General features: G+C 37.6%; 3 protein-coding genes across 3 annotated transcripts; all 3 read left to right on the top strand.

Moving 5' to 3' along the window:
* Positions 1 to 1,155: 1,155 nt before the first annotated feature.
* On the top strand, positions 1,156 to 10,961 carry LOC109054403 (arf-GAP domain and FG repeat-containing protein 1-like). Its single transcript, XM_042718007.1, is given in 13 exon segments — positions 1,156 to 1,485; positions 3,896 to 3,989; positions 4,063 to 4,105; positions 4,108 to 4,177; positions 4,773 to 4,917; positions 5,033 to 5,189; positions 5,727 to 5,843; positions 6,997 to 7,138; positions 7,244 to 7,320; positions 7,400 to 7,495; positions 7,610 to 7,762; positions 8,026 to 8,114; positions 10,129 to 10,961. Coding segments are annotated over 13 exon segments (1,410 nt in total). The 5' UTR covers positions 1,156 to 1,318; the 3' UTR covers positions 10,189 to 10,961.
* Positions 10,962 to 13,256: 2,295 nt separating this feature from the next.
* LOC109054414 (F-box only protein 36-like) lies at positions 13,257 to 16,732 on the top strand. Its single transcript, XM_042719304.1, has 4 exons — positions 13,257 to 13,775; positions 14,166 to 14,274; positions 15,954 to 16,126; positions 16,352 to 16,732. The coding sequence occupies exons 1-4, from the start codon at positions 13,680 to 13,682 to the stop codon at positions 16,568 to 16,570; spliced, it is 597 nt and encodes a 198-aa protein (XP_042575238.1). The 5' UTR covers positions 13,257 to 13,679; the 3' UTR covers positions 16,571 to 16,732.
* A 99-nt stretch (positions 16,733 to 16,831) lies between these two features.
* Positions 16,832 to 20,825, top strand: LOC109110736 (olfactory receptor 2T2-like). Its single transcript, XM_042718008.1, has 2 exons — positions 16,832 to 17,762; positions 17,901 to 20,825. The coding sequence occupies exons 1-2, from the start codon at positions 17,714 to 17,716 to the stop codon at positions 18,941 to 18,943; spliced, it is 1,092 nt and encodes a 363-aa protein (XP_042573942.1). The 5' UTR covers positions 16,832 to 17,713; the 3' UTR covers positions 18,944 to 20,825.
* The last annotated feature ends 267 nt before the right edge of the window (positions 20,826 to 21,092 follow it).

Here is a 21,092-nt window from a genome sequence, read left to right on the forward strand (position 1 = left end):
TTCAGCCAAACATGAAAATTAGCTGAACATTTCCTCACCCACAGGCTATCTAAGATGTAGATAAGTTTGTTTCCTTTTCAGAACAGAAATTTAAAGTAGCATTACATCAGTTGCTCACCAGTGGATCCTCTGCAGTGAATGGGTGCCGTCAGAATGAGTGTCCAAACAGCTGATAAAAAACATCACAATAATCTACAAGTAATCAACACCAGTCAGTCGATCTTTTGAAGTGAAAATCTGCATGTTTACAAGTAACTAATCCATCACTAAAGCATTTTAACTTTAAACCGAGTCCATAACCCATAAACAGTAACACTTATTAGACAGTAGTAACATTTGTAGACAGAGTACAGTTGAAACAATGCTTCACAAAAGCTATTAAAAACACAATTTTCATGTGATATTTCTTTTATTTATCAAAGTAAGAAATGATGATCAATAACATAAAATGGTTCATATTTTTTTAGTTCATAAAGACTTTGTTCCATTGTTAATTTGGTGTTACCAACATGTTAATTTGATACCATTCTACGAAATATTTCAATTCTGCATTTTATTTCTATTCTTCATAATATACAACCTATAATTTGCTATTTACTAGCAGAACATTAAATCACTGAACAATTAAGATTTCAAGTGTTCAAATTAGAATTTTTAAAATGCTAAACAACTTTAAATTTCCAAAAAAAAAAAAAAAAAAAAACAGCTCATTGTACAACATTCACTTTGTCACAAAGTGAGTAACTCACTCACTCATTCACAAAGGGCTACTTATTAATCAACTTACCCTTAACTCTGGTGTCAGATGCACTTTGTGCTTTATGTTTGCATTTATTTGCATTTGATACATCCACAAACTACAAAGTACCAACTAATGATCTGTCTTGTTTTTTAGACATGATACCGTGGCTTTTCTACTCTCTTATAGTTTAATTGTGTTCAAAGTACATTTGAGTACCATGTAAATAACATGGCAATCATTTAATACCAAACTATTACCATCAGGCACTCTACCATCGCTGTAATTTCCTAAGAGTCTAAAGATTCTGAACCTACCTAATTAATTAAGGAGCTTTTTATGGTGTTTTTGAACGTGTGCCAGCAGAGGCGTGTACCAGCCGGTGCAGTAGGTGGCAGTATTGACATGCACAGCCTCTAGCGCTCCACATCAGTCCAGTGAAGAACCAGACGTTTATGGCTATTCCTGGCTGTCCTATGTGGAACGGTTTTCCAGCGCTGCCGGGCGTGTTTCTGCACTAGATTTACCAATAACTCACAGCTCCACCTGCCCTAGACTCGACAGCTTTATTATTTCGGGATGGCGGCGAGTGCCAAACGAAAACAGGAGGAGAAACACTTGAAGATGCTCCGGGAGATGACCAGCCTGCCTCCCAATAGGAAATGCTTTGATTGCGATCAGCGCGGCCCGACCTACGCCAACATGACAGTGGGCTCGTTTGTGTGCACCACCTGTTCCGGAATACTGTAAGTTTTTAACGAAGCCCCTCATATTCAAACAGATGGTGTATGAACTTGTTGTTTTCCCCCAAGAGTCTGCACGGGCAGACGCCTAACAACCCCTCCCATCTGAGAGATCATCTGCAGAATGTGTCCCAGCTGCCTTTCTAACATCATCATAACATCAGCTTTCACAAAAATAGCACGAGATTCAGGGCCAAAGCAGCCGAACTTTTCAAATAGGACCGGCTCCTATTCAAATAAGACAGTGTGACGTTGGTGTTATTTGTGAGTGTGTGTTCGGAAAGTATTGTATTCAACGGGTGACACACCCATGTTTAAACACGACAGGTGCTTATGCATAGATTATGTCGATAACTGGATGAACTGAAGAAAATGTGAGTGGTTTTGAACTTACAGACAATGTCTGTATGATATTGTGGTGCTGAGTTTGGGGCCCATGTCAGTTCACTAGCCAGTCAGAAGAGCCATTTTGGTACTGAGATACAACAGGGGACAACTATTATCTTCTTGGGGGCCCCAGAGGGTTTTGGGGCTCCACACAGGGCCTCAATTTAGGGTCCTAAGTCAAAAAAGTCACCCTCAATGTCAGTGTCTTCATGAAATTCTGGTGCAGTGATGTGAATAAATAAGACGGGGGCCCCCAGAGGGCTTTGGAGCTCCATGCAGGGCCTCAGTTTAGTGTCTTAAGTCAAAAGGGCCACCATTGTGGTCAGTGTCTTTATGACATTCTGGTTAGTGGTTGACGGATATTGGTTTTTTTGACAGCTGATGCTGATATCTTGGCAAACAGGGGGGCCAATATAAAGCCAATATAATTTTTATTATTATTATTATTCATATTTAAGAAATTTGAAATCACTTGACAATGGATTAAAAAAATAATATGTAAAATAAACATACTTAAATGACAAAGTATTTTTCACAAATAAATAAATATTTAATAAAAATATAAATAAAAAGGAAGTAAACACTGTAACCAACAAGGCACTCAGAATTCTCGGAAGTTTGTGTGCATTGGGAATCATTTCAAATAAAGCAAGGATAACACTCATTTTACATACAGCACACAGAGAAACTGACATAAATATGACAGTGAGCAAATGCATAAAGCGCAGCATAATTTGAAATCACGAGTTAAAAGCATTCAGTTCACACGGACCGACCGTCACACAGAGAACACGCGATCATGCTGGATAAAAATGCACACTTCACAAGATCTCACAGCTGGATTCGACTAAGTTTGCAAGGTTTGTGAAATTAAATGTTCATTAGTCATTCAAATATTTGTTTAAATTATATAAATGCGTATTAGCTTAATACTGACGGCAAATGAGAAAGTATTATAATTGTTGCCTTTCTATTACTAATAATATAAAAGCAATCGTTATAATACTTTCTGTGTACATTAATTTCTTTGTTTAACCGTTCTATCGGATTATTAGACAGACTTCTATCTGTATTAGACAGAACTGTTAACAACGACAGTAAACAGGAGGTAGAATGTGAGGACTCTGTGTTCTGTCAAAATAAAAGTCCCTCCTCGAATACATCGGCCACGCAGAAAAACTTATTGGCCAATGCCGATATTTAAAAAATGGCAAATATCGACCGATATATTGGCCTTGGCGATATACTAATTCAGGTAATTCTTGGCGACCACTAATTCTGGTGCAGGGATATGACTAAATATGACAGGGACCCATAAGAGCCTCCGAGGGCCCCCAAAAGGCTTTGGGGCTCCGCAGTGAGCCTCAATTTACAATTCTTAGTCCAATAAGTCGCCCCTGATTTAAGTGTCTTTATTCTATTCTGGTGCTAAGATACAACTAAATAGGACAGGGGCCCCCAGAGACCCCAAACAAAGCCTAAGGCCTCTTAATGGTGCTTCAGTACACCACTCGTGTCAAAAGAGGCCACCCTCATGGTTCATTCATATAGCCATGGCATGCTGATATATTGCTATTTTGGTGTCTGGGCTGATAGCTTGGCTCTGGCTTCTTCGTGGCTTGTCACACTTTTCAGTGCAAGTGTATAGGATTTTTTTTTCTCTCATTTTTGTAAGAAATAATTGATTCATAATTAAAATGATTTTAAATGTATTTTACATGTTAATATTATGTCAAATTTAGTTATTAACTGACAATGCCAAAAATCAACAAATAATTATGCTAGACTTACAACAAAAATATTTAGTTTGATCATCATTTAGAAATGTTATAGAAAATCTCTCTTGGAAAAAAAAATGTTTTGAGGTATCATTTGTGCTTAAAGTGCGAAGAAAGTTTGTCTAAAAGAATAACAAATAGAAGCACCACTAATAATGTATGAGTGGTAGAAGTAGGGCTCTCGAAGTTTAGTATTGTCTGTGCCGTGACCAATCTGTGATGCTTATGTCATTTGATTTGTACCCCAGGCGAGGCCTCAACCCTCCACACAGAGTGAAGTCCATCTCTATGACAACTTTCACCCAACAGGAAATCGAGTTCTTACAAAAACACAGCAACGAGGTACTACATACTTTTACACAAAGGGTACATTAGAATATATAAACATACTGAGGTTCAACTTTTTTTTTCTCAGGGCTGCAAGCACATCTGGCTGGGGTTGTATGATGACAAGAGCTCCGTGTCCCAGATTTCCGTGAACCTCAGAAAGTCAAAGAGTTTCTTCAGGAGAAATATGAGAAGAAAAGATGGTAAGGAGTCTCTGGTCAGATCCATCCTTCTTTTGTGTTGTGTGTTTTTGTGTAGCAGCATGTTGCTTTTTGCTTTGTACACGTGTCTGATGAGACAAATGCTTCTGAGATTATGCAGTTTCATCGTTTTAACTGGCATTATTGTTATTGTAGTGCTATAAAGCTGTTCAATTTTATACAGAGGTTCTGAAATCAATTATTCAGTAAATTCTGATGGAAACCCCAACATCCTTTGTAGAATCAGGAAACTACACTAAGTTTCCAAGGCTGTACTCTCTTCCCAATATATGCAAAAATAAAATAAAAAATGCTAAAAAGAACTCTAAATCCACATTTTAGCAGGAACACTATCTGACATCTGACAGACCTGAAGCGCCATGGAATAATTTTGACAAAAAATTTATAACAGAAAATATTGGCTCCTAACACATTTGCTGATTTGCTCTTGAAGTCATGTTAACCAGTCACAGACCTTATTTTACTCATAAATCAAAAATTTTTATTCTAAAAACTCCCCAGGGTGCCTGTGGCAAATTAGCCTTTCAGGTTGGCCTACAAGTTGACAGCTCTATTATTGTCCCATCATCATTTGCAGGTATGTTCCCCCAGAACAAGCCAAGGTGATCGCCTCTGTGCAGGCCTCAATATCTGGTTCATCTGCTAGCAGTACCAGTAGCACCCCAGAGGTTCTTCCCCAGCCCCTCAAAACCCTGCATCTTACCAAGACTCCAGCCAACCAGGTAATGACGCACAACCACCTTGACATTTGTACCCACAGAACAGTCAGTTCTTCTTCACAAAAACCAGGTTATGCCCTGTATTCCTCTTCATGACTCCCCCGCATTTCTCTCTCAGTCCCCAGTGACCAGTCGTGTTCAGGCTCAGTCTGCAGGCCAGGAGAAGAAGTTTGACCTCCTCTCTGACTTGGGTGGAGATATTTTTGCTGCCCCTCAAGCTCAAACTTCCAGCTCCTCAAACTTTGCTAATTTTGCACATTTTAACAGGCCCTCAGGTAACAATTTTTAATAGATTGACAGCTCTAATTTATGTATAAGGTGAAGAGCTCATGTAGATGCTGTGGCTGGTAACAAGTTCCTTTAATTGTTTCACCACTATTAATCATTTTGTAGCTTTCTGTCATTCGTTTAAAGGTAAAGTTCACCCAAAAATGAAAATGGTCTTCATTTGCTCACCCTCATGTTGTTCCAAACCTGCATGGCTTGCGTTCTTCTAAGTAACACAAAAAATTTTAAAAATAATGTGGGGAAAGTGATTTTCACTATAGGTATAAAAGCAGTTGACATGAGGGTGGGTAAATGAAGACAGAATTTTCATTTTTGGATGAACAGTCCTTTTAAATGTCACTGCTTGAAATCTCGTGATGTCAACTATTCCAGCCTACCAACCATTTGTATATGATGTCAGTCAGCTCACTGTTTTGCTTTGGGTTGCCTAAATTTATGTCAGAACCATGATTTCACACTGTCACTTAATTTTCCTCATCAGTCCTGTTCATTCATGTATTTTGTTCACCCTGTGCCACGTGTAGCACAAAATAATTCCACCACAGACTTTGCCAACTTTGATTCCTTTGGAAATGCCAGTGTACCGTCACATTTTGGCACATCACCCCCCTCAAAGCCTTCCCTTCAACAACCCCACACAGGTACCACACCCTGCCCTATCCATTGTGTGTTATGCTCACGGTTATTTCCATTTCCTTTCATGGCTGTTGCAGAATGTAATCGGCTAAATGTCACATCTGTGCTGTTGTTGCTGTTGTCTTACTTTAACAGTAATGTACCAGTCATTTAAGGAAGAGGATGGGTCAGTGAATTATTTTTTTTTTTTTAATCTTCATCTATTGATTTATTTAATAATACATTTAAAATGCAGTTCATACATAGAATGACTTCAATCAACTCTTCTATAATGAGCATGTTTTTCATTTCTGAATTAAAATTCATTCTGGGTGCATGAAGTCAGAAAAGTCAGGGTGATACAACTGTCCTGATATTATAATGAAGAAATAATCATTTTCAAAAATCAATAAAAGAATTTAGTCTTGAAAAGAAAACATTATTAAGTAGTTGGACATAATCTTAACTTAAAATTTCCTAGGGGGAAAAATAATTAAACAAAACTGCATATTAATATTTGAAAAACCTTTGTTAGAACCAAAAGTCATGTGGTGCGACCAAAGTATATGGGTAAAAAATCAATTAATTAACATAAATTGAGTATAAAATAGGAAAATATATCCTAGAGAGGACCCCTGCAGAACTGTGTGAAAAAGCAAGGTTAATTCAGGTTGTTAATGTCATGTGGAGCAACCCGCGTTAAAAAGTAAATTGTGTTGTTTAAGTATTATTTATATACTATTACAGTATTTATTAACATTTTGAATGAACTTTGTGTTTTTAGTCCTCATTTTAATTTGAGTAATGTTAGTTATGTGCTTTCCTTTTTATTATTTTGTTTTTATATTTCTATGTAACTTTGTATTTAAGTTATTTTAGTATATTAGTTAATTGCCCAAGCAACAAGTTTTTTAAGGTTTTGATTCAATGTTTAATAGATATTAGATATTATTATTTAATAGTAAATAATATGTATTAATTTTTAATTGATGGTAATACCACGTCATTATCTTGGAAATTTGATAAAAGCCATAATAACAAACCAGCATGAATACAAAGAGTGCACCCTTTATCAGTTTTCTTATTGTGAAAACTGTTTTGTTGTTGATCCTTATGTGTTTATTTAATCCAATAAGAATCTTGAATAAATTTAGGCTAAAGATCATTTTTGCCATTCAGGGGGAGGCATGTCCATTCCTCCACTACCCAGTATGGCTCCTGCCCCGCCTCAGAGCAGTTTATCAACAGAGGACCGTTACGCTGCCTTGGCTGAGCTTGACAGTGCCCTCAGTTCAACCGCCACTAGTGGAAGCGTACAAGGGTGAGAGATTACTCTATTACTTGCTACACAATCCACCTTACTTTTTAGGCTTTAATCTTTTTTGTGCGCTCACGTATGTCTTTTTGTGTGTGCATGTGCTACCAGTGTGTTTGGAGGTGTCCCAGGAGCTGCTGCACCTCCAACTCAGCCAGGACTACCCAACATGCAACAGGGTTTTGCAGGTGGAGCTGCAAAACTCGTTTAAGTAAGTTTGTTTTAACATTTGTTTTTTTAACTGACTCGACTCTTTTTATTGTGTAGCTGCCCCCTCCACAAACCCATTTGTGGCGGCTGGGATGGTTCAGGAGCCCATGTCCACAAATCCATTCCAAACCAATGGAAGAGCAGCAGCCTCAGGTAAAACCTAGCTTTGGTCGACATCAGCATGCCCGTTATGTGTGTGTCCATTTAAGGAATGAGCAGGTGAAACATGTTGCTACTCCTCCTCTGGTCTCCTTTTATTTACTTTAGCCTCATTTGGCACAGGCTCTATGAGCATGCCAGCTGGCTTTGGGAACACATCCAGTTACTGCCTGCCAACCAGTTTTAGTGGGACCTTCCAGCAGCAATTCCCTGGCCAAGGTCCCTTTCCCCCACCTGCAGCCTTCCACCAACAGCCCAATGGTATGTGAGACTATATTTGTGTTTTTGTGAGTGTGCGGTGGCCCGATCCCCCAGTGGCTTATGCCTTTCTTTTATGCATACTCTTATAAGTCATGAGAAAGGCTTGATTTGTATTTTATTAAGCATCAGCTCTTTTTGATTTTCATGCTTTGATGTGAGTTTTGGTGTTGCATGTGATGGAGTAGCAGGTTCAGTGCTTCAGCATTGTCTCTCAGTGTAATACATTAGCTCCATAGCCGTTCTTCTTTTATGGTCCTCCTCAGGGGGCTTTCCAGCCTATGGACAGGCCAAACCTTTGGGTAACTATGGGCAGGCGGTCACAGGACCTGGCATCTCCAGCAACCCATTCATGGTAAGCAAGCCAGTGGCTAGGATGTAAATACAAAGTATGATAGAAATCCTTCATTCATTATTTTAAAATGGTTGTTCTTAACCTTTAGGACTCAACGTCCCCCATAATCCAACACAATATTCAAAGGCCCCTCATAGTCCAACAAAATATTTAAAGGGGTCATGAACTGCCTTTGTTTTTTATTGTGTTCTGTTTTCTGATGTCCACTTATAATGTTGTCAAGATCTGTAAGAAGAGACAAAGCATTAGTGACCATGTAATAAAAACACTTGTGCGGCATTACTGTCAGATTCAGTATAGTCGGCACAGCATCGTATTTTAGTTTCAATCTTTCTGAAGATCCTGCATCGAATTGTGCCTTGTTTGTAAACGAATCCACGGTGAATCCAAGTAAACAAAGGACCAAATTCTTACTGATGCGGTCTGGATCTTCGTTAAAAAATAAAGTTCATCCACTCTTTCCCAACATTGACTGTTTTTCCACAACATGGACCGGTGGGTGGGGCTAAACAGGCAGTGATATAGAAGCAGGTGTTGATCTTCTGCAGAGGCGGGGTTCAGCCACACTATTACATCATAGAGTGGCATGTTCCAAAAGCTGTCGTTTTGGCAAACTGCCTTCAATATAAGCTGTATTTAGTATAGCAACAAAGTTTTGATTTCTGAAACTTATGGAATGTTTTTATAGCACAATGACCCCTTACATTTCAAAAGATCAAGGAAATACTGAATTCTCAGTTCATGAGCCCTTTTCTTGTGTTACATCAGCTATAATTTTGACAAAGCTGCTTGTTTTTTGTTTAGAGAGCTGGGAGCTGTTGTGTTTGTGTTCTAAAACTTGTAAGAGCTGTAGTCTGTAATGTGTTAAAATCTATAGTTACTAACCTTAAATAAAGGAAAAATTAAAGAATAAAGAAATTAAATGGAAAAATAAGAAAACTCTAATTTTGTTTAAAACTGGAATGCAGAAATAATGGTGATTTAATCGAAAGACGACAAAAGTCATCTTGAAATCCAAAATGCTTCTATGAACTAAACCCTGGAACACAGACAGTGCACCCATATTAGGTTAGTTTTTAACTTTTGCCTTTTTTTTTGGCAACCATGTAACAATGTTGTCCCAAAAGTAACTGCAAAGTAAACAAGCTACAGGTCTGAAAACCTTTTAATCTTCACTGCACTTTTTAGATATCATATTGTTGCCAGTGTTTTAAGTCCCACATTCCACAAAAATTAAAATTACATTTTGTAGAAGTAGCGATTCTAGCTAGCAATTATTATTATATGAATACACAATAATAAATTCTCTTATTTGACGAACAAAAGAGAAGTGACTTTGGTGTCACTACTCAGGGCTTTCTCCGTCAGCCAATCTTACCTCCTTATGTATGCCATCCCATATTTACACTCGTTTTTTGTCTAGTTTTAAAATGTAATGTTAATATTTTAACCCTTTTTTCACATAACGTATGGTGTAGACTAAACAGATCCGTTCACTATATTTAATTTGCACATTGTTTGTAGGACAACATTGGGCAGGCAGTAGAATAATTTACTGGTTAAATGCCAAAAATAAAGAGCTTATTTTTTTTATCTAATTAATTGAAGACATAATAAAACAGATTTACATAATCAGCAAAATCATTAGTGGCAGCCCTATAACATAATTAAAACAATTGTAGAAAACTATTATGAGTACAACAAAAAGTTTTACACATTAAGATAAAATGTGTCAAAAAAAAAAAAACACAATTTATTTATTAATGTTTGAAACGTTTTAAATTAGCACCAAACTACTTTTAATGCGTTAATCGCTAAGTCTTTTCTGATATTAGGCTACACTGAAGATGCTTAATGCAGTGGTTCCTAGTTCCAATCCTGGCCAAGTCAAATTTCCTTTGAAAAGTAACAGCACTTCTAATGTGCTCATTTGTTTTTGCTATGAATGACACCTTCAGAACAATGTTTCTTCATCAACTCTGATGGTTACATTGTCTTGTCTTCTTCTTTTCAGGGTGGAGGTCCGGCAGGACCATACCCCACAGGAGGTTCCTCCACAAACCCCTTTCTTTAAATTGCTTTTTACGCCACATCTCATGCACACATTCCGCATCACCAATGCTCTAAAACGTTGTCTTCAAGAATCTGAAAGTATTCAGATTTTGTATTTACTGCACTGAGTCTTCGACATTTCTAGAGAAAGAGCTGTGGATATGCAGGTGACGGTCTTCCCCACCCATCTGTGTATTCTGGACAAAACCCTCCTCATTTATGCCTTCGACTCAATAAGTAATGTTTTATGCCTAGAAAGTAAGCTCCTTGTGCATATCAGCATTTGTAGTCCTTTTAAAACCATGTTATTCACAAAGAAACTGTGACCGTACAGCGGAACACAATGGTGTCTAGGGATGCTGTGATTAGCTGTTACAAACAACTTCAGTTTGTCCTTCGCACCTGCTCTAGCAGAAATGTTTCGTTCTGTTGAGGCCAAAACACATTGTGAGGAATAGATACCACTAATCGCCTCAAGGAGGTAAGAAAACATGGTTTGGATTAAAACCTGACATCTGTTGTTAGGGCAGAGGAGCTCAGCACTATGTAGATAAAAAAGCAGGTGTCTATACAGCACAAAAGGACTGAAGTAGATGTAAGTGGTAGATTTCGCTTTTCTATGATCTCCCCTCTGGGTCTCTATTGCTGCACCTTGGGAAATTGACAGGTCTGACCTGCGGTGATCTCCGTTGATGGATTTTTGACAACATCAAAAGTTACCATTACAGGTATACAAGTTAATGTGTACATATATAAATATATGTATAAAATATTAAATGATTTTTAAATACTGTGTAACATGCATCTGTTTGTTTCATTTTATTGTTTTTAGTACTTCCTTGAGCATTGCTTGAGTTTTTAGTTTGTTCTAACTAAGTGATATGTATGGTTATAATGTTAATATCTCCCACTTTACACTGCTGGACAATAGTTTGGAATAATTAAGAATATTTTTAATGGTTTTGAACGAAAAGGGTGTTAACTATTTGGCAGCACCACTGTTTTTAACATTGATGATAATATGAAATGTTTCTTCTGCGCCCAATCAGCGTATTAGAAGGAGCATGTCACACTGAAGACTGGAGTTATGACTGCTGAAAATTCAGCTTTGCCAGAAAGGAAATTACGTTTTAAAATATATTCAAATAGAAAATGGAATTTTAAATTGTAATAATATTTCACAATATTACTGTCTTTATTTATGTTAAGTAAATGCAGTGGTGAGCATAAGTGACATTAAGAATGTATTGTAAACTTAGCTGGCAGTGTTATTTCAATTAGTAATGTAAATAATAGCAAAGAAGAGAAAGATTTAATGCTGAAAAATTCAGATTCATCTTGGGCTGCGTTTACAAAAAGCAGATGGAACTAATGAATCAAATTGACACCCACAGACTGAGAGACACCTGTTGTTGTTTTTTTTCTTCATCAATTACTTAAACCCCTCTGTTCTTGCATGAACGGTCATCAGATGTTCTTTAGAACATTTTAATTAACAAATTTATACATATGACCAGGTTCATGAGTTCTACATTTATTCTGTTAAAGCTGCCAGATGAAATCATCCATTTTATTTTTTGTCAACAAAGATGTATGATGACGGGTTATTTTTATAAATAGTAGAATAGTAGAATCATAAATTCAATATTCATTATATTCCAAATAATAATAATAAAAAAAATTAAACCATTTACTTTTTTCACATTTTAATTGTTCACATCTAGGCTACACTAAAATACGCGGTAACAAAGCCATAAACACGGAACTTTGCAGTTACAGGAAAAAAAAAAGCCTTGAAATACTGAATTGATGTAAATTAAGTATTCAGATGCTTTGCTATGACAAATCTATGACAAATTTCCGTCAATTGGAAAAAAACTGAGGGGAAAAGAAACATGTAGCGCATTGTTGTTGTTCTGCCGCACACCAAAAATCATCCACGCCACGGCTGCAGCTTCTCACTGACAACATAACGCTGCTCGCAAGAACACAGGACTTGAAATTAACAGAGAAAAAACAGCAAACAATAATAACTCAACTCAATCCCGCATATTAATAACAAATCTACAAAACCACGAAACGTCCGCGCTTATTACGCGATGGCAGATGACGCGATGTATCATTTGCACGTGCTTCAGTCTTGAAAACTCACTTGCGCGCACTCATTTTCTGTGCGCTCACAGATCGCGATAAGAAGTAACAGCTTTTGATAATTATTAAAGTTTGCAAATGTGATATTGATTTAATACAACAGTTCACGAAATAAGTACAGCCTGATTTTGCTCTATTTCATAAACGAAAAAAATGTTCCAAATAAATTTGGGCGAATTCCAAACGGCTTTTTTGCACCCTTGAAGGGCACTTCGGGAAGGGGGCGCCGTTGGTTAGGGACGTTCCAAACGAATGCGAACAAATGAATCCCTTCACGAAGGGCCCTTCCAGAAGTCCCTTAGGGAAGGGAACATGCGAAGGTCACTTCACGGAAGTGATTTCCGTTTGTGATTATGTGATCTTAAAGCAAAGTTTGGGTTGATTTCGAGTTCACACAAACATAAATAGAATAGGCTAATTAAATTAGTCTATTTTAATGTAAGAAAACTTATTTGTCAGTGATAAAAATATGATTTAAGACGATAGTGTAAGTTAGTTTAGATTGAAAACGTTCTAAATAAGACACAATTAGACAATTTTTGAATAAAATAATAAGAAGATTTATTTGCAACAACTTACGGAGTGCTGAATGCTGCACGCGCAGCGTTGTCAATGTAACATGGCCATTCCCTTCACCAAGGGAGTACCAAACGCTTACGAGACACAGTAATGCCCTACACCCTTCAAAGAACACACTTCAAGTGCTCTGCCCTTCTAAGCGAATAGGGCATAACTTCACTTTCGTTTGTAATTCGCCCAAAGTAACAGCTGAGCCGCTGCGCATCTCTAAAAGCAAACAGCGGTGTTTCATTAATGAATAAAAGTGCGTTTTTGGATGAATCTTTTGAGTCAGTGATTCATGATCACCCATTCATAAAGACAGTCACTTGCTTCATTCCTGAATGAATCAGCTGTTCAAACGAATCAATTGAAGGAATGATTCAGTGTTAAAAGCAGTGACCTTCGCCGCTTGCTTGCGGTTTCAGTTTCATTTTTAGGTATTTAATATTTCTGTATTCAAAATTTTATATTTAAAACATTAATCTCCACATGAATTTATGAATTTAATTGCACTCATGTCACCTCTGAGCCTCATTAAACGTATGAAAATGTACAAGCCATTTTTGTGTTCTTCTGTGCACACTCTGTAGTACAAATTATTATTTTATTAATACTAATTTCATATGATTGCTAACTTATTATTTGTCTTATTCTACCTCTTCTTATATCGTTTTAAATAGAAATGTTAAAAAGCTTATAAACATACATGTTTGAATGGCGACGCCCATGCTCTGGAGATGACGCAGGCTGCCAGGTTGTGGAGTTTATGTTGTCCTGGTAACGCGTCAACGGAATCCGGAAATGGCGAGTTTACTGGGAGAAACTCTCTTTGAGATCAGTGGACAAGGTCCTGCACCAATAAAGGACTATTTCCACTTTGCAATAACAAAATCTCAGGTTTGTCGAGTTGTTTATGTTGTTAACACCAGTTAGCGGCATGACCAAAAGTGTGCTGTTTGTTTATCTCTTCTCTTCTAGACCGTCCAAACGCAAGGCTAAATTGTAAGTTACAAATCACAAATGTTACCAAACTGCTTGGTGGTAGAGAACAAAATTAATACATGCGTGTCTTCATCATGTCTGGGATTGCAGACTTTTGGCACAAGTTTTTTGTACAAGTTACTAGCTTTAATGATCACACTGAAATGTAAAAATTTAAGTGTTTTACATAAAGGCGTTAGTTATTGGTGTCTACTGAAGATCCTACAAAATGTAATCTGGAAAATAACTTCAAGATCTTTATTGTTTGATATTATTTATCACAATTACAAACATCCTTCACTGCAGGTAATTTGGAGCTGGTGGAAGATATCTTTGAGATCAGACTGCAGGAACACACCACCAGGACAACTGAGAGAATCACATGAAGACTTTTTAGAAGACCGTCGTCTGCAAAGTGAGTCATTCAGTCCGTGTTAGGATATATTATTGTGCTTCATACTACAGGTCCTTCTCAAAAAATTAGCATATTGTGATAAAAGTTCATTATTTTCCATAATGTAATGATAAAATTAAACTTTCATATATTTTAGATTCACTGCACACCAACTGAAATATTTCAGGTCTTTTATTGTTTTTAAAAAGATTTAACTGATGATTTTGGCATACAGCTCATGAACTGAGGCTTTTAAAATCTCAAAAAATTTGCATATCATGAAAAGGTTCTCTAAATGAGCTATTAACCTAATCATCTGAATCAACTAATTAACTCTAAACACCTGCAAAAGATTCCTGAGGCTTTTAAAAAACTCCCAGCCTGGTTCATTACTCAAAACCGCAATCATGGGTAAGACTGCCGACCTGACTGCTGTCCAGAAGGCCATCATTGACACCCTCAAGCGAGAGGGTAAGACACAGAAAGAAATTTCTGAACGAATAGGCTGTTCCCAGAGTGCTGTATCAAGGCACCTCAGTGGGAAGTCTGTGGGAAGGAAAAAGTGTGGCAAAAAACGCTGAACAACGAGAAGAGGTGACCGGACCCTGAGGAAGATTGTGGAGAAGGACCGATTCCAGACCTTGGGGGACCTGCGGAAGCACTGGACTGAGTCTGGAGTAGAAACATCCAGAGCCACCGTGCACAGGCGTGTGCTTTTGAACCAGAAACAGCGGCAGAAGCGCCTGACCTGGGCTACAGAGAAGCAGCACTGGACTGTTGCTCAGTGGTCCAAAGTACTTTTTTCGGATGAAAGCAAATTTTTGCATGTCATTCGGAAATCAAGGTGCCAGAGTCTGGAGGAAGACTGGGGAGAAGGAAATGCCAAAATGCCTGAAGTCCAGTGTCAAGTACCCACAGTCAGTGATGGTCTGGGGTGCCATGTCAGCTGCTGGTGTTGGTCCACTGTGTTTTATCAAGGGCAGGGTCAATGCTCACTTCATGCTTCCATCTGCTGAAAAGCTTTATGGAGATGAAGATTTCGTTTTTCAGCACGACCTGGCACCTGCTCACAGTGCCAAAACCACTTGTAAATGGTTTACTGACCATGGTATTACTGTGCTCAATTGGCCTGCCAACTCTCCTGACCTGAACCCCATAGAGAATCTGTGGGATATTGTGAAGAGGAAAGTAGAGAGACGCAAGACCCAACACTCTGGATGAGCTTAAGGCCCCTATCGAAGCATCCTGGGCCTCCATAACACCTCAGCAGTGCCACAGGCTGATTGCCTCCATGCCACGCTGCATTGAAGCAGTCATTTCTGCAAAAGGATTCCCGACCAAGTATTGAGTGCATAACTGAACATAATTATTTGAAGGTTGACTTTTTTTGTATTAAAAAACACTTTTTTTATGGGTCGGATGAAATATGCTAATTTTTTTTGAGATAGGAATTTTGGGTTTTCATGAGCTGTGCATGCCAAAATCATGAGTATTAAAACAATAAAAGACCTGAAATATTTCAGTTGGTGTGTGCAATGAATCTAAAATATATGAAAGTTTAATTTTATTATTACATTATGGAAAATAATGAACTTTTATCACAATATGCTAATTTTTTGAGAAGGACCTGTATTCCAGACTTGTATACACTTCATATTTTTAAGCTAAATTTCAAATGAAGTCTGATGTGTCTCATCCAGATCAAGTGGGCATGGTATTTGGTCCTCACATCTTGCAATACTCCCAAAATTTATGCCAGGGACACTATGATTACATTGTCCATCTCCCCAATGCTTTACTTTTCAACATCATGGTACATCTGGACCTTGAAGACATTTCAGTCGTTTCACGCACCTGCCGTAGGTTTAGAGAGGTAAGGCCTATTGTAATCCCTTTGTTGTTTAACAAATCCAAATGGCTTTTATTTGAAATAAAATAGCTCAAGCACACATTTCAAGCAAAACATTTCACATGAAATGTTAACATTTTTACATTATTCCATTTTTTCATTACTTTTTGAGGTTGCTGTGTGTTAAATGGTTACATGGAAATTGTCTGCGTTGTCTGTTAACTCCATTGTGGGCTTTTTTCTCTCCAGCTTTGTAACTCTGAGGAGTTCTGGGAGCAGACAGTGAGGAAGCATTGTGACACTGTGACACCAACAGTGGAGGCTTTAGCTGAGGAGGTTGGCTGGAGGACAATTTTCTTCACCAACAAGCTGCAGCTGCAGATGCAGATTAGTCGCCGGAAGCAGAAGGAGAATCCGCCCTGTGAGGATAAAAATGAGCCAAATCCCTCTTCAGTACCTTTGGAGTAAACGATTGAAGACTGTCTACAAAGCCAAGCCTTTTTTAAGTCTGATTTCTCTAAGCACTATTTTTTCTTGCATTGAAGATTCACTCTTGCAAATAGTGTGCACACTGTTACATTTGCTCAAATCTAAAATGTTTTTTTAGCCAAAGAACCAGTTTTAGGTGAAATATATTTCATATATATTTGAAATATATTTATATATATATATATATATATATATATATATATATATATATATATATATATATATCTTATCATGATATTTACGCTGCATTTCTTGTAAAATAAACACATAATAGCCACATAATAATCTTTGGGGTTATTTAACTATATATCCAAAAACTGAGATTACGCAACATGTGTTTTCTCTACATAACTCCCACAGTTCCAACAGTATTGTCCTGTCAGATGCCAATTTTTGTGAATAAAAACCTAAAATGTAGAAAAATTTAGAATGTTATGTTGTTGCAAAAACGGTCCTGTTTTGATCATTAAAATAAATAGCACGTTTCAATAATATGTTTTACAGTATATTCAAATACTTCAATTATTAGTAAAAACACTGGTATAAAAACGACCAATTATCCAAGTTCCAAAAAAAAATTAAAAAAAAAATTCCAGTCCAATTATTTCACAGCTCATCTGTTGCTGGATTCCTTTGAACCATAAGTAGATAACCATGGCAATCCAGAATCAGCTTTAGCAGTCATTAAACCCGTCAACAACAATTATATCTCAGATATTCACAGCCATTGGAGAAGTGCCAATTAATCACCTCAGCTCTCCTTGATTATTTTAAATAACGGTATGCTTGAGATAATAAGACTTGAGTTATTTATGGGCTTGTGGTTAAAACACACCCCTCATACGCTCAGTAGATTACTGTTGCGTGGCAATGTGTCACTACACAGTAAAAGACCATTCGTGGGGGGGATGTTGGGAACCTGAGATGCTGTGAATAGACAGCTGGCTGCAGGTGAGAATCACTCGGACAGTCTGCATCTGTGAATAAGCATGACAAAGACCACAGGGAAGGATACTAAAAGGCAAAGTTGTTCATTTTGGCTCCAAACAAACTGAGGAAGAAGGTCTTTCTGAGATTGAACAATTTATTAATCAAGCTCCAGTAACAAGTGACAGATCAAAAATGACTAACACCAGTGATCGGATGGATTTGGCTTTTGTGCTTCAAACAGGTGAGTGGATTTCTTGTTTTCTCAAACTTCTCAGATGAACACAACATGATCATCTGCTTCTGTAGATTTGTGACTTCATGTTCTCGATCTCCATCTAGCTATCATTGTTTTTTTTTTTTACTTCTTCATTTTCTCAAGTGACCAGCCCCAATCTAGCTGACAGCAATAGGCTTCTGGAGACCATAAAATCATTTGTCCATTTTGGAGCTTTCATTGTCACTGGTCTCTTTACCTGCCTCATCATAGCAACAGTGCGGAACAAGCAGGAGCTGCATCAGAACCCTAGCTACATCCTATTGTGTCAGCACTGTGTCTGTGTGACCGGCTTCAACATCATGGGTGCAGCTGTACACACTCTTCGCAGCCTACGTTGGCCAGTCTCTCGAATCACCTGTTGGATCCTCTTCGACCTGCAGGTGGTGATGGCACGAGGTTTGATGATCACCCTCACACTGATGTCCATCAGCACTTGTCTGTCCATTTGCATGCCACTCCGCTACCCCATTCTGGTCCAGCGCTTATACCGCTGGGTCGCATTGGTGGCTTGCATTCTAGCTCTACTCAACCCCGTAGTGTTCACCATCCTAGCCTGTGTGCGCTTTCCGTGGGACTATGTGGTCGGGCTGGACATCGAGTGCTCCACGGCTTTGGAGGGCACCGCATGCATTGCCAGTGCTTTAGCACTGCTGTTATTGCTGGTGCTGCTTATTATCATAAGCTACGTGGTGATTTACCTGGAAGGCAGACGTGCTGGACATTTCACACGATCCAACAGTAAAGGCCGCCGCACCATTCTCATCCACAGCCTGCAGATGAGCCTGCACATTCTTCCCTCTCTCATCATCATTTCCCGGCATCAGGAGACGCTCCCCATAGCAGTGTCGATTTTTATCCTCTTCAGTTTTGCACAGTCCCTGAGCCCCGTGGTGTTTGGCCTGCGCTGCAAAGAGCTCTACACGAATATGCCACGATTTCTGCCTTGCTTCTGGGGAAACTGTGGCAGCTGTGGTCACACTGGGAGCATAGAGAGCAGCAGCACTGGAACAATAACCAGTGCGGAGACTGCAGCCAGTATAGAGACTAATGCCTCCACCTGTATGGCCACCAGCATCCCATCTGCCATAACAACAGAGCATGAGGGCGAAATTGAGGGGTCAGACTTCGCCGAGTTAACTGTATAAGTTATAAACAAGTGGGATGAGATGGACAACAGTGTCTCAACAGTGTTAACAAATAGACAGTGGCCTCTGTATTTAAAACACGGAATAGGGAGGTCAACAAAAGATACAAAACTAAGTTTACCTTTTTTTTTTTTGCTTAATCTTAACAACATCAAAAGTTTGGGATCAAGAAGATTAAAAAAAAATTATTCAGCTATAAAGCTAAATATAGCTAAAAGAATATGGCTGCGTCCGAAAGCTCAAAAATGCTGCCTTTGGAGGCAGCATTCCAAGGCGGGAAAGCATCAAAGCACATCCGAATCAAAATTTTGAAGGCATCATAGATGTATCCTTCACTGCCTTTGATATCCCACAATCCTGTGTGTTCCATTCTGTGATGGTTGAGCTAAAAAAATAAATAAAGATGGCATCTGAAAGTTGCATTTGGTGGTTTGTGTGTGTAAATGTATATTTCTGACAGATTTTTTGCACTTTTGATGTTATTTGCGAGAAATCAGCATTACAGTAATGAAATATTTGTTTAGTTATCACCAAAACTTGTTCTATTTTGTCATAGATTGTTACACCGTTACACTGCCTCAGAATCCTGTCTGAAGTTTCATGTTTCATGAGGTGCCTTCGTGGAAAACCGCTGCTTGCAAAATCATTGCCTCATAAGGCAGCAAGTCAGCTGCCTAGGCTTTCGGACGCAGCCTATAACAAAAAGTTTTTTTCTGAGCAAAAACATTTTTAAAAATCATATTGACCCCTAAATTTTGAATGGTAGTTTACATGTTTACACTGTCTATGGAGGTTTTTTAGTCATGTGAAACATTCATTATGAAGTCTAAATTTACTAAAAATTACTAAATTTAGGTGCCCATGCATAAAGTTGTTTTGGCCACAATATATTATTTTATCTAAATTGTCTTTATATAGTGAATCATCTGAATCTAAATGTTTTGACTGATTAATTTAAGGCTATTTTTGGTGCCAACAAGCATTTTAGGTAAGTTAGCAGTCATTGTACTCTCAAATGCACATCTACAAAGTAAATGAGACACATCATTAAGAGTTTAATACACTTAAATCATACTGCTAGATCATACTACATACAAAGAGTTCTGAAACTGGTAGTCATTTCAAAATTTCACATGCAGCTCATTTCTGTTTGAGGGTGAAAATGTTAACGACTGAATTTCTGCAGAACAAATAATGCTGAAAGGTTAAATTATTACATTTGCATATAACTGTGTTGCATATATAACTGTGTTTGAACAGGACGCTGCTAAGCTAGTATGTATTTAAGCTTTAAAAACTGGAGTTTGATTCTCTATCTCTGTTTATATTTGATATACATTTCAGAAAATATTTTCATTCAGATTATTATTTTGAAAGAAGGTTATTCTCTGTGGTGTAATACCAGGGTACTAACAATGTTGGTATTATATATATTACCACTGTTAGTGTGTTTGTTCATAATAAACAGATGTTAAGGTTAAATAAAAAAAATACAATAATGTAAATAAAATGTGTGTTATTTATTGTAAAGTGTTAATGCATGTTTTGATGATTTATATAATGTATTCTGAAATATGCATGGTTTTAAGTGATTTTAGTATTTTGTAGTCATTATGGGCACATTTATTTCTTTTGTTGTTCACTCCAGTTTATTCTGCTGTTTAACAATCTGCATAGCATGACAAGACATCTCTAATATAAAGGCATTCAGAAAAAGAAAAAAAAACTAATGGCCTAAACAGCCTGTGACTAATTAAATAATGGGTGCAGAACTATTAAATCAGTTTCTGTCTGTGAGAGTAAATGGATGCTGTTCCAAGTTTTTTTTTTTTTTTTGGTAAAACAGCAGCATTCAAGGTGTACTTATACCTTTGCATCTGTAATCCTCCCGTTTCAGTATTGTGTGTATTAATAAATGCTTTGACTTTCCCATTGTCTCTCTTGTCCTGTTCGCTTTGTCACTGAAAGTAAACAACACATTCAATCACAATTCAGTTGTCCCTTGCTGTATTCCAGTTCCAGAAAATGGCTGCTTTCAGATCAAATTTCTGTCACAGAATATAACTCTTAACGTTAAACAATACTGTTTTCAGCTTTATTGTGTTTAGAATGTTTTTACTATTTGTGACAGCTTGTGACATACTATTGA

Source organism: Cyprinus carpio, chromosome B2 (genome assembly GCF_018340385.1).
Source record: "Cyprinus carpio isolate SPL01 chromosome B2, ASM1834038v1, whole genome shotgun sequence".
NCBI classification, from domain to species: Eukaryota; Metazoa; Chordata; class Actinopteri; order Cypriniformes; family Cyprinidae; genus Cyprinus; species Cyprinus carpio.